We start from the raw sequence: 11,900 nt of genomic DNA, 5'->3' as shown, positions 1-11,900 counted from the left end.
ACTATCAATGAACGCTATCTAGACTAAATATTCGTGGGTATAAGGATAAATATCGTACCTATCAATATGTTGCTAATCGCAACCATCTCTCCCTCCTTTTGAATCTCTATCTTCCTCAGGGTGCGTGAGGGTTTGCGTCTCTCGCTTCTCTCCTTTGAGTCTATAATGAATGGATCAAATACAAGCTCCAGCAGCTTCTAAGAAGATCACTCACGGTGGCATTCCACTCGGGTATGTTGTACATAACTGATGGATGATCGTGTCCGTCTTCACGTTGGGTTTGATGCCCTCCCTCTAGACTACGGTTCTAGCGTCAGTTTCTTATAGATGTTTGTCGGACATAGCCTCCGAATCTGAAGGTGCGTGAAGGTACGGAGAGCTGTGGCATTCATTGTATATATACTGACGGTTGAGTGATATGTGTTGAAGGATTCATGAACACGAGATTCAAACGCACGAGTTACCGGTAAGATGTTGGTTTAGTGAAGGATGGATTGACACAAATGGCCGGGTTTTATAGGTGAACAACTTGAAAGTGAGCCCGCCACAGCCTGTGACTAGTGTATAGTGAAAGATTCGAGCGCTCTTCTCATTCTCTAGAGTTTGTTACATGATGCAAGTCGGAAGACTCCGTGAGGCTTTCAAATGCAATAACTTCATCGGACCTATTGGCAAAACTCAGGCCACACAAGCGGGCACGAAGTTAGATATCTTTATCTCATACTGATGATATCGGCGACCCCACGGTGGACATTCATCGGAATTTCAATCGATAGCACTGCTTAGTGGCGTGATGTCATAGAGGTACAAATATTTGGAAGACCACTCACTCCGTATTGAGCCACGGCTTTATGCAAATGTTCCGGGCGGAAATATCATCGGTCCTGCGACTTCAGCGCGTTTCTTCTCCCCACAAAGGAGCTCTACAAGCGTCAAGGCAAAAGGGAATGCGGTACCTGCAGATATGCGATACGTCCGAAAAACGCGTTCAACATGTGACATAATTTCAGCAATCAATACTCACCAGGCCCGCGGCTAGTGAGTGAAGTATTATTCCAGATGTCTCATAAGTGGGTATAAGAAGAAGACGCGCAACAACGCCTCACGCACCTCGTTATTAGCTTCCCAGAGACAATCACCGATTCCTCTGAATACTCGAAGTCTAGTGTCGGTGTTACCTCATTGAACGACGAAAGCAAACATTAGAAACACGGTACCTTTCTCAAGCTGACCCTTAACACTTGGGTGTGATGTGAGAGGCTGCTTTGGGAGGTCTGATGTCAATGCTGCCAAACTGCCTGCTCGCCTTTTGTGAATCTACTGTAGTTGTGCACGTTGCTTTGGGCATGACACACCTGCACAAATCATCCCGACAAACTTCCCATTATTTAAAAAGGTCCTCACAAGATGTTGCACCGGCGAGTTCTGGGAGATGGTCTCTGCACCCTTCGCACCGCCTGGAATAACGAGCAGATCATAATCCCGCTATGGTACATTAGTCACGCGTAGCCCGTTAACACCCTCAATACAGCCTGCGACGAACCTGAGCGGCTGCCTGTGGCGAGAAGTAGGTATCCGGAACAATCTTGATACCGCGTGAGCCAGTCGCATATGGCAACGTCGCGCTGTTCTCCTCTGGAGCGTCCGCTGCTGGGACGAACGCAGAGGTGCATTTCACTCCCGCACGTACAAGCGTGTCATAAGTGATTGTGCTACAGTTCCGGAGGAGCCAGGCACTGAACAGTTTGTTTAGGCATGATTGACTCTAACGTACAACTCCATTTCCTCTGTCCCGTCTGCGATAAGAATGAGGGCTGATGGTGGCATTTTGTGCGTAATGTACAGTTGTTCTGCTTCAGCTTTGAAAATTTGTGACTAACTTGAGAACTACAGACATAGCTTGGGACACTTACAGTATATTCGTGTCTCGGCAGCCCGGTCGCACCTTTTGGTGTTACTATTTAGCAATAGGCGATGGATCGTAGTGACTACATCATATTAGCAGGATCGTGAACGTTACATAATCGATAATTCTATTTATGGATTGAATATGTTGTGATTACCATAAGCAATCAACGTATTGAAAAAAGTATAGCGGCGCACGGTATATCGGATATGGTGTAGTGGCTAACATTATCGCCTCTCAAGTGTTTCGCGATAGCCCGGGGTTCGATTCCCCGTATCCGAAAGTCTCAAGTTGACGACGTCTTTGAGACGGTGTATCTCTTTTTCTCTCCCTGGATACATGCTTAGTGTTCCAATTTTTTTAAGGGTCCTGTAGACGCCCTTTTATTATTGTAACAATCCGCTCGTTCAATAAGCGCCTATGCGTCTTTTTTCCGCGCCCAGGTATTCGAGGTCTGCTCTCGACGCTGTGCATTGCGTTCATCCCTTCGCTCTGGACTGCAAAATTTGCTAGATCTCGTAAACACCCCTCGTCTACATAATGAATGACTTTACCCCATCTGAATGGCATGCAATCCGCCCTTGGCGGCCTACTCTCGCACTCTCTGTTCGCGAGATCACCTCGGTCTCAGTCACTTTTATCCTTGCCTCACCATATACATCTACATCCGATCCTACACCGCATGATCGTCGTTCATCCAGTGACGCACTATTCGCCAATAGGGAAGATAATGAGGAGGAAGAAGAGGAAGGGCACAAAGCTCAAATCGTGTCCGAAATACTTTCTCAGGGACTTTCAGTAAACGTCAACGGCATTCCGTGGCAACGTGTACTCATTCGCATCGACGATGCTACTGACGAGGCTGTCATCATATTGTTCGGCCTCATGCCTGGTCGGCAATATGATGTTGAGCTTGGGGTGGTAGCAGGGCTAGGATTGGTGAGAGGGCAGATTACAACTGGTGAGTATGGTTTTCTGCCGACAGTGTCAGAGTGTTTCTTTTCGTTATACACGAGGTATTGGCGATGCAAAGGGATCCCGCAGTAAGTCTCAATTTCCGTCGGTTGTTTCACCTTGACGAATATTACAATCCACTCTCGGAGTAAATCCTGATGAATGATATGACACCACAAAAGAGCTCTATTTGGGAACTTCTGAGAAGCTTATCCTTTCACTAAACACCCTTTCTGACGCCATAGTAATGCGACAACATGGTGATCTCTTTGTTGTGTGACTGACACTGGCGTCAGCAACGATCTCGTGTTGAATATCACAAGCTGCCTATATCAAGGCTCCTCTGAGAAGTGCTGCAATCACACAGCGCAGGATAACGATCTCCGACTTCGGCAGATGACGTTTGGCCTTGCGGGAGGCCTTTTCATCCATCATCTTCGGATAGTGGGGGAATCGCTTGGCAGCTGCATTATCGGCTCCGAGGGCATTCTTCCATTATCAAAGAATCGGGCTACTATCCTCGTTCTGTGTTTCGCTTATCGCCATACCGCACCTGAATCTGACATATCTAAGCAGTAGAAACCGAGACCACTGCCAATTCAGACTCCTCTCACTCCGAGACACTTTCGGACGACGCCAGCGCCATTAGCACATCAGCCCCATCCAGCACGTCCTCTCAGATGCACCCGTCTTCCCCGCACCCTACATCAACGAATTCAACACAGACGGCCCCTTCTCCGACAATTCCGGCTTCTGCTCCTGCTCCCTTAACACCAGAGCAACGTCGGCAAGAGCTCACACTGGCGTTGTCCACGCTGACAGCTGAACACGCACAGCTCACTGCCGCGCTCAAGGCCGCGCGGCGTGAGGCGCAGAAAGCGGACGCGAGTGTGCGCGGGGAAATTGAGGCGCTGCGGCGTGCTGCAGAGCGCGGTGCGGCAAATGAACATCGTGCGCGTCAGAAGGTTCTCGCCCTCAAGGAGGCGCGAAAACAGACTGAAGCTGCTGCGAGCGCCATGGAAGAGGCGAGATTGGAAATTGAACGCTCGCTCCCAGAACTCGAGCGGAAAGTACGAGAGGTAGAAAGGGAGTTGGAGACTGTTAAGGTGCACGCAGAGGAGCAAAAACATGAGAGAGAAGAGGTGGAAGGGAGGGAGAAGCGTAGGAGGGAGGGGTGGGCTACAGAAGTTGGTGCGCTCACCAAAACTTTAGAGAAGTTGACAGTCAAAAGAGAGAAGCTGGAGGGCGGTGGGGAAGGTGACGGCGGCGGAACTATCAGTGAGCTTGAGGAGAAACTAAGGCGATTGGAAGAAGAACGGGAAAAGATAGAGCGGGACCCATATGGCTACGAGGTCGACACAAGTGCGAAAGGAGAGGCGGACAGCTTGAGAGGAGTCAACGAGGGTTCGATTACAGAGCATGAAGGCAGAGGTTCCGCCCGCCACAATCCAGATGGCTCGTCATCACATACATCTAGCAGTCACTCTTTACACACCCACCATCACCACCGACAGCATCACCCCGGGAATACCCCACATCAACCGACTCCGCATCACGGTACCGGCCACTCACATCCTCGGAAACGGCACTCGCATCCACATAGTCATCCAAATCAGCTCAACGCATCCCCCTCTTTCCCCTCACCAGACACCTTGCTTATGAGCCGACCAGACGCCATTCCACCGATTCAACGCCCCGCACATAGCGCGCGACTGTCTCTTCCTAGTCATCGAGACCTCAGTGCCGGACCAGGCGTCATCCACCTACACTCAACCATTCACAAGCCCGGACTGGGAGCACCAGCTCAAGGTCGGATATCTGGCCAAGTAGGTTCACGAGCTCACTCAAATTCTGGCTCAGGTTCCGGTCGTTCATCGTCAGCATCTTCACCTGTCCCTGTCCCTCAGACTCAGGGCACACACGTCCCTACACCTTCGGCCAGTGGGTCAAATTTGTCGGGGCGGGCGCCGCCATTTGAACCTTCTGGGTTTGGCATTCGTCCGGGAACAGTACCGACGTCAGGGCCAGCAATAGGCAAGTCAGAGTTGAATCCGGGGAGCAATCCGTTCTCCCCGAAATCGGCAGTAGCACAGGCTGTCGCTTTGATCGGGAATACGCGCACGAGGGCAGGAGGCGGAAGTACTTGATTGGGCGGTGTTATCGTCTGTGTGCTTCGTCGTGATTGATAAATGACAGTGTACTAAGGGGATCTATCCTGTCTTTACCATTGTTTCAATGATGCAAGCGATGTGAACCTATGCAGTGCGCAAAAAGTGAACAGTGCAAGTGAGCCTACTAAATTCGGATTCGAGTAGTCGACCCCTAAGCTATCGCTATAATCAGCTGAGAGGGATTTTATATTGACTATCACACCATGTCCAACATATTCTATCCTGCCTCGCGCATGTTTTTGAATTTTATCAGAATCATGCTCATGAGGCCATCGTTCAAGCCGCGTAACTCCTAACCCTAAGCTAGTTCGTGATCGTGTGAGATGAGAAGATTTACCCACGGTAGTAACGAAAAATAATCTCTGGTAGTATATCGGTTAGTACACGCGCCTGTCATAAGTTGGGTTTGTCGATCTTCTGGAGCGCGCGAAAGCGGGGTTCGACTCCCCGCCAGAGAGGTCTCATTTTTTGTATAGCCCGAAGCGGCAAAGCCATAGGACTCGCTGACTGCATGCAAACAGACATGACTGATGTAACTACAATTTCGGACAAATACAATCAGGTGAGACCAGGAAGATGGAACTCTAAAGTTCAATATTCAGGTATCATAAAGCTACAATTGATTTCAGGATGAACATGGGCATGTATGTATACTTCACAGTAAGTACTTTCAGTTGGCCTGAGCTACTCTATAATACACTGATCTTTCCACACCCAGTACCACACTCACGGTTTGATCGCAATCTTCAGCGCCCCACGGCTGTTCATTTTGTCCAAGGCCCCCTGGTAGTCCTCCAACTTGAAGACGTCCGTGACCTGGATGACACAAAGATGAACACTTTGAGCAAAGGTCGATGTATATCCTCTTACCATGCCCTTCACATTAACCTTTCCACCGTCCAAATATGCCACTGCTCGGGGAAAACAGTATGCTTGTGAGAACGAGCCGATGATCTGCGAGATGTTATGATTTCGATTCACTCGTGAGACGGCGGAACCCTACCTTGATCTCGTCCCCGAAGATCCTTGATGGCGGCCAGTGCACCAAAGCTTTATTCTCGTACACGCCGTAGATCATGATCGTACCACCTCGGCGCACATAATTGATGCTCTCTTGGGCAAGCTTCTCCACGCCGGTTGCTTCTACAACCACGTCAAAACCATACGGGTTGTCCTTCTTCAACTGCTGCCATTGCGGGCCAGGATTCTGCCTGTCAAGTTCAATGTACTCGTCCGCAGCGTTCAACTCCTTCGCAATATCCATCTTGATACCCTTGTTAGCAGCAATGACCACCTTGTGCGCGCCATTTAACTTGAGCAGCTGAGCGAGGATCAGACCAGTCGGGCCAGCACCAAGCAGAAGCACATCAATCCCGACAGGTGGGTTCAATTTATCCAGACCATGAATAGCACATGCAGCGGGCTCCAGAAGTGTTGACTCCTCATCGGTCAAATTGTGAATCTTGTAGCACTTCTTTTGATGGCTGTTCGAATATGTGAGTATATGCGCTGGAAACGAGCAAACGGGCACGTACTAAACAATGTATTCAGCAAAACCACCATCCATTGTAACACCCCGAGCATTAAAATTTTCACAAAGCACGGCTTGTCCACGCCGGCAGTAGAAGCAGTTGTCGCACTATGGGTATAGATGAGGCATCAGTGTTTTAAAGATAAACGCGCGCGTACCGAAATTCCGACATCTGCAACCACACGGTCTCCCAAATCGAAACCAGTGACATTCTTTCCTTTCTCCACTACCGCCCCGATGGCTTCGTGGCCAGGGATGAGCTATTCAAAACGTGAATATATGCGCGCTCTATGACCTCTTGTTCACTTACAGGGAATTTTGCTATGAATTCGCCTTCATGTATATGCCCGTCGGTTCCGCAAACGCCACAACAAGACACTGCCATAACCGTGGTAAATGGAGATTCCCTCAGTAGGAACGACGCCGGGCGCGTTACCTTTCAAGAGAAGATCGTCATCTCCACATTTGGGGATTGGTACCTCCTTAATCATAAAGTCTCTGGGCTGGATAGTACGTCAGCCCTCGCGCTATCTCGGCGAATCGGTCTAGAGCGACGACGATCACGGTATGAGCCAAACGCACACTATTGTACCAAAGCGCTCTCATTGTTCCTTGTGGCATCGTAGTTGTTGTCAGGTGCAGGGAGTGGATGAGAGAACAAGTGGGGACGATGATAGAAGCGAAGACGAAGAACGATACGCGGCTGAGGACGAGCTGGTATTTATCTGCAGTATCATCGAGCGCCGGCTCTCATAGAACACCGCCGGCCGGCGGGCCGGCAGCGTGACGTCACAGAAGAAGCCGTGAGCTCGCGAAGAATATGCTCCACCAACGTTGATATTAATAACTAAACAGTCTTAGGGCATGATTGTGACAATGACGCACCTCAATGTGAGATGTGACGGCAGGCGCACTGACCTTATTGGGCAATTTACTATCGTTTCTGAGTGCAACTGGCCGCAATCGACGATATCACGGCGAGAAATCAGCACCCTCAACTTTGCGCACAAGATCCGATTGGCGCGACGTAAGGACTGAACTGATCCAAAGTCAGCAGATAGGGCACTGGGCCCACGGTCTCACTGTATGGGCATTTCTATGCTGAATTGCGAACATAGTGTAAGAAGCCACAAATTACAGTATCCTGTGTTCAACTGTCGGCGGCCATTCAACGGAGCATGGGGTCAGAGACTCACTAGCTCAGCTTGCCGTGCTTCGGCACTGAGCCTACACGCCCTACACTCTTCTCGACCAACTCGCGCGCCGATGACCGCAATGCGTGCTTCATAACCTTCCCACTTGCAGTCTTCGGCACTTCCTCCGGAACACCCTCTTCGCCGGTAAACCATACCCACGCAGGCGCATTCTAGGTCAAAAAGCGTAATCGTACTCAAAGTAAGCAGATAAACCACGCGAGGACGTACCTGGGGATTCATCTTTTGTGCAACGAGCGCACGTACTTCCTCTCGTGTCAAAGACTTTGTATGAGGCTCTCGCACGATCCATGCGCCAACTACCTCTCCGAAGACCGGATCAGGAATAGCTATAGCAGCCGCCTCTCGTATTGCAGGATGGTCCGTCAAAATATTCTCGATCTGGACTGGAAATAGGTTCTGGTACGATCTCAATAGTGATGGCTAAATAACCGTATATGCGTACTGACCTCTCCACCTCGGATGATTAGATCCTGCAGTATCGTTCAGCTGGACGATCCGTAGATACACAACCTCATACCTTTATTCTTCCAACCACTGATTGCAGTAGGTCCATCAACGCTGAGAGGACTTGATGGGAAAGCAATTCCTCACCTTTAAGGTAACCATCTTCATCCATTACACCTTCATCTCCAGTGTGCATCCATAAAACCCCATTCGCATCCTTTCTCGTGGCGAGGTCTGTTTGCTCCTGGTCTTCCCAATATCTGCGTACCCGTACTCAGTAAACTGTACGCCAAGTAGCTATTCAAGCTGACCCCTTCTGTAGAACATAACCTGAAACAAGAATCTCTCCCGGAGTCCCGACTGGGACAACGTTGCCCTCCAGATCTACAACCTTTGCCTTGACATGAGGCAAGACTCTCCCCACAGTTTCGACTCGCTTGTTAATGGGGTCGTTTGGAGTTGCTTGGAAAGTCACTGGGCTGTAAAGATAAACGCGGGTCTGTAGACCTTCAAGTGCACGCCGGGCGAAATGCTGTACCTTGTCTCCGCTGTATCGGTTTTCTTAGTTTACACAACACACATTCAAGATTCAAGCCACAGTATACTTACTCATTCCAAAAGCGACCGTCAACTCTGTCAAGTTTAGTGTCGCGATCAGCTGCTTCATCAAGTCGATCGGAATGGGTGCTCCAGAAGCGATCCCTGTCCTGCACAATGACTATCAGCTCAACTGTTGTTTGGGCTATAATTGGCTACGTAAAACCTCAGTGTCTTCGTTTCTACGGCTTTTCCTGCTTTCTTGCGAGCTAGAACTTCAGCGAGCACACCCAAAAAATGGGTGGGCACTCCGTGCAACGCCGTACACTTTTCTGCAGATATTGCGTCGACTATCGCACGGGCGTCGTATATTTCAGACGGGTAGACAATGCAAGAACCATGTGACCACGCCGCAAGATTGCCTAGGACGAGACGTGTAGCAGGCAACACCAATGAGGGAGATAACGTCAGTGACGAGGCGACGGAAAGTCAATGAGATTGACATATCAAAGCAATGGAAGAGCGGAGGAACGTTGCCTGAAGTCACAACATCTCAGAATAAATTGTGTGGCTAACAAAAAGGATCGCACAGATGATATCAGATGGTGTCAGGTGCATATTGTTCCCTATTGCTAAGGCGTTGTTGAGGAGATTGTGGTGCGTGAGCTGTATGTAAAGTGTAATTACATGATCAATATACATGCGGAGGATTGATCGACGTACCGAGACAGCTTTGGGTAGACCTGTTGTTCCGCTTTCGTAGAAACAGGTTAAACAAATTTACTGATGCTCAGCGACGTATTTGTGTTACCTTGTAAATTGCAGATTGATCACGTCGTCATTCCTCAGGCTCAACCCAATCTCCTTAATACGCTGATTTTCTGTGCCATCTTCCCGCCACACCATCACCTCGCGGAAATCCACAGTACACTTAACATCGTCAAGATTTCTCTGGTACGCGTTTAAGTCTGAGGTGTTGTCTACAACCACTAGGTGACGCAGATTCGGTAGCGCAGGCTCTTGTATATCGCCGGGAGATGAATTTTGCAGAGCAGGAAATGCGTTGGCCAACATTGAGACGTACGCCGAAGTGCGAATTCTTGGCACTACGAACAGGTGGCTGACGCCTACGAGTTGGAGCGTGTTTACCTGGCACAAATTGTACTGTTTGCTGGTGTAAATTCTCGGTTGTTACGCACCAGTTCTGTCAGTCTATAGGCAGGATTCAGAGTCACAAGTATTGCCCCAACGCTAGCGCACGCCCACTGCAGCAGTGCATACGCACTTTATGTTAAGTGAAGCCATGTCAGCCAGCTGCAGGTCTCAACAACTTCATATGATCGGGCGTACCTATTATTGCCCATCACCACTCCGACGCGATCGCCCTTCTTGACGCCTAGGGCCAATAAACCTCGGGCCAAAGCCCGTATATGTCTGTTAAATTCCTCAAAATCCCAGGCCAGATGCTGGGAGACACCCATGTTGGGAGACAGAGGCCCACCGTGTGGGCGCGATCGTTCCCCTCTCGCAATCAGAGCCGGTCGAGACCCATGCTTCCCTAGTATTTCCTGTGCGAAGTAGTCCGGTAGCGTATGAGAAACGAGAGGTGGGTGTGTTGGCCCTTCGACCGCCGAGAGAGAGATCGAGCGGCGTGTAAGATGCGCAGAGGTACTAATGGTCTTGTGGACGCTATGCCAGCACCAGCCAGAGAGCAGCATATCGCGAGGTTGTACCGACCGAAACCTCTATGCAGAGTAAGTAAGTTTAACTGACCGGCAACCGTACATACTAGTAGGACCCCGGCATATCGCTTCACCGCTCAAATCCTAATGCGGACACAATTGGCCCAGGGCCCAATTAGAGCTGTCCGTCTTGAATATCACAGTGAGGACAGGCGCCAACTCGGCCATAATTTGACGACGAAAGTCGGATCTGTCGAAGTAAATGGATTGTGAAGTCAGTAATACAAACGGACACCATTAGCTACTTATTATACTCGTTCCTTATCTTATTCACCGTCCTTCTAAATTAGGTAACTCGCGGACGATACGTTTTACATCGTCGCCTCAGTCCTCCGTCTACACGACGTCGGATTGAGAGTGCGTATGTCCTTCATTCCATGCGATCTATTACTTATAGCTCTCTAGTCATATATTACAGGCACATACATTAGTCCTCCGTCTACATGACGTCGGATTGAGATTATATATTACGGTTCCTGCAGGATCCCTCAGCCTGCGGACACAGGTGACCTTATCGAACAGAGCATTGATCACTGTGCGCCGGACGGGGCTGGTGCCAGTCGAGGCTGAGCATCGCATCTCGTCATAGCATTTGCCTCTGTCAGCTACCTTTGACTCTGAATACAATGGCTCTCCTTTTGAATGTTGACACTCTGGAACACATCTCGACCGAGGAGTGAAATATGGCAACATATGCGGCCAATGTCGCATCCCATGTTCGATTCATACACGAATTTGAAATTGGTGAATCTTTATGGTAGAGAGCTCTCCGTAGATGCTCACATACTAACCAGCATCTAAACAAACAATCAGGAGCCATGGAACCTGCTGAGCAAGACGTTCCACATGACAGGTTTTTTTGAGATTTGATGCATCTTAAGTTGAGGAGAACTCCAACTTGAGTCGGAGATCACACTTGCTGACACCTCAAGTTGATTTGTCTAGGAATAAACAAAAACGCTGTGGATCTTCATATCGCGATAACGTCCTCGTTCCTCATCGCATTCGGAGGCTGCAGTTGACGGTGTTTTTCGTGTCACTGTGAGCTTGCGTAGAGCTCTGCAACAGAAATGATGAGTGGCCAACTTGTGGCGGAGCTCATCCGAGTACAAGCATGGATTCTTCGAGGGATCCACTGTGCGTGACACTGACAGCCCTTCGCATGTATAGTAAGGTTACGGGCGTTGCCTGTATCCAAAGCCAGACGTTCTCTATAAAGATCGACATTCCAATCGCCCCCTCACGCCCCTCACTGCCTGACATGCTCCGGCTCGGTGCTGTGTCCGTGTCAGACGTTACTCTTGCTGCGCTAGGCGTGGTCTTAGTGAGCCTGATACTCTCAGGCAAACGCAACCGTTCTCTTCCTCCAGGACCCAAAGGCTGGCCTATTATCGGAAA

At 49.6% G+C, this 11,900-nt stretch overlaps 2 protein-coding genes across 2 annotated transcripts; one reads left to right on the top strand and one right to left on the bottom strand.

Annotated features, from left to right (window-relative positions):
- Positions 1-2,446: 2,446 nt before the first annotated feature.
- FIBRA_02759 (uncharacterized protein) lies at positions 2,447-5,007 on the top strand (the record flags this gene model as incomplete). The annotated part of the gene is made up of 2 exons (XM_012324612.1): positions 2,447-2,867; positions 3,437-5,007. The coding sequence occupies 2 exons, from the start codon at positions 2,447-2,449 to the stop codon at positions 5,005-5,007; spliced, it is 1,992 nt and encodes a 663-aa protein (XP_012180002.1).
- Positions 5,008-5,757: 750 nt separating this feature from the next.
- On the bottom strand, positions 5,758-10,241 carry FIBRA_02758 (uncharacterized protein; the record flags this gene model as incomplete). The annotated part of the gene is made up of 19 exons (XM_012324611.1): positions 5,758-5,847; positions 5,902-5,985; positions 6,035-6,515; positions 6,567-6,670; positions 6,721-6,822; positions 6,873-6,940; positions 6,999-7,065; positions 7,571-7,601; positions 7,759-7,928; positions 7,987-8,175; positions 8,226-8,249; positions 8,297-8,313; positions 8,371-8,483; positions 8,535-8,771; positions 8,833-8,930; positions 9,484-9,514; positions 9,572-9,909; positions 9,960-10,044; positions 10,111-10,241. 19 exons carry the CDS (start codon positions 10,239-10,241, stop codon positions 5,758-5,760), a joined length of 2,460 nt encoding a protein of 819 aa, XP_012180001.1.
- Between the last annotated feature and the right edge of the window lie 1,659 nt (positions 10,242-11,900).

Source organism: Fibroporia radiculosa (assembly GCF_000313525.1).
Source record: "Fibroporia radiculosa TFFH 294 genomic supercontigs, scaffold1421, whole genome shotgun sequence".
Taxonomy (NCBI): domain Eukaryota; kingdom Fungi; phylum Basidiomycota; class Agaricomycetes; order Polyporales; family Fibroporiaceae; genus Fibroporia; species Fibroporia radiculosa.
This window is presented reverse-complemented; position numbering and strand designations above follow the sequence as displayed.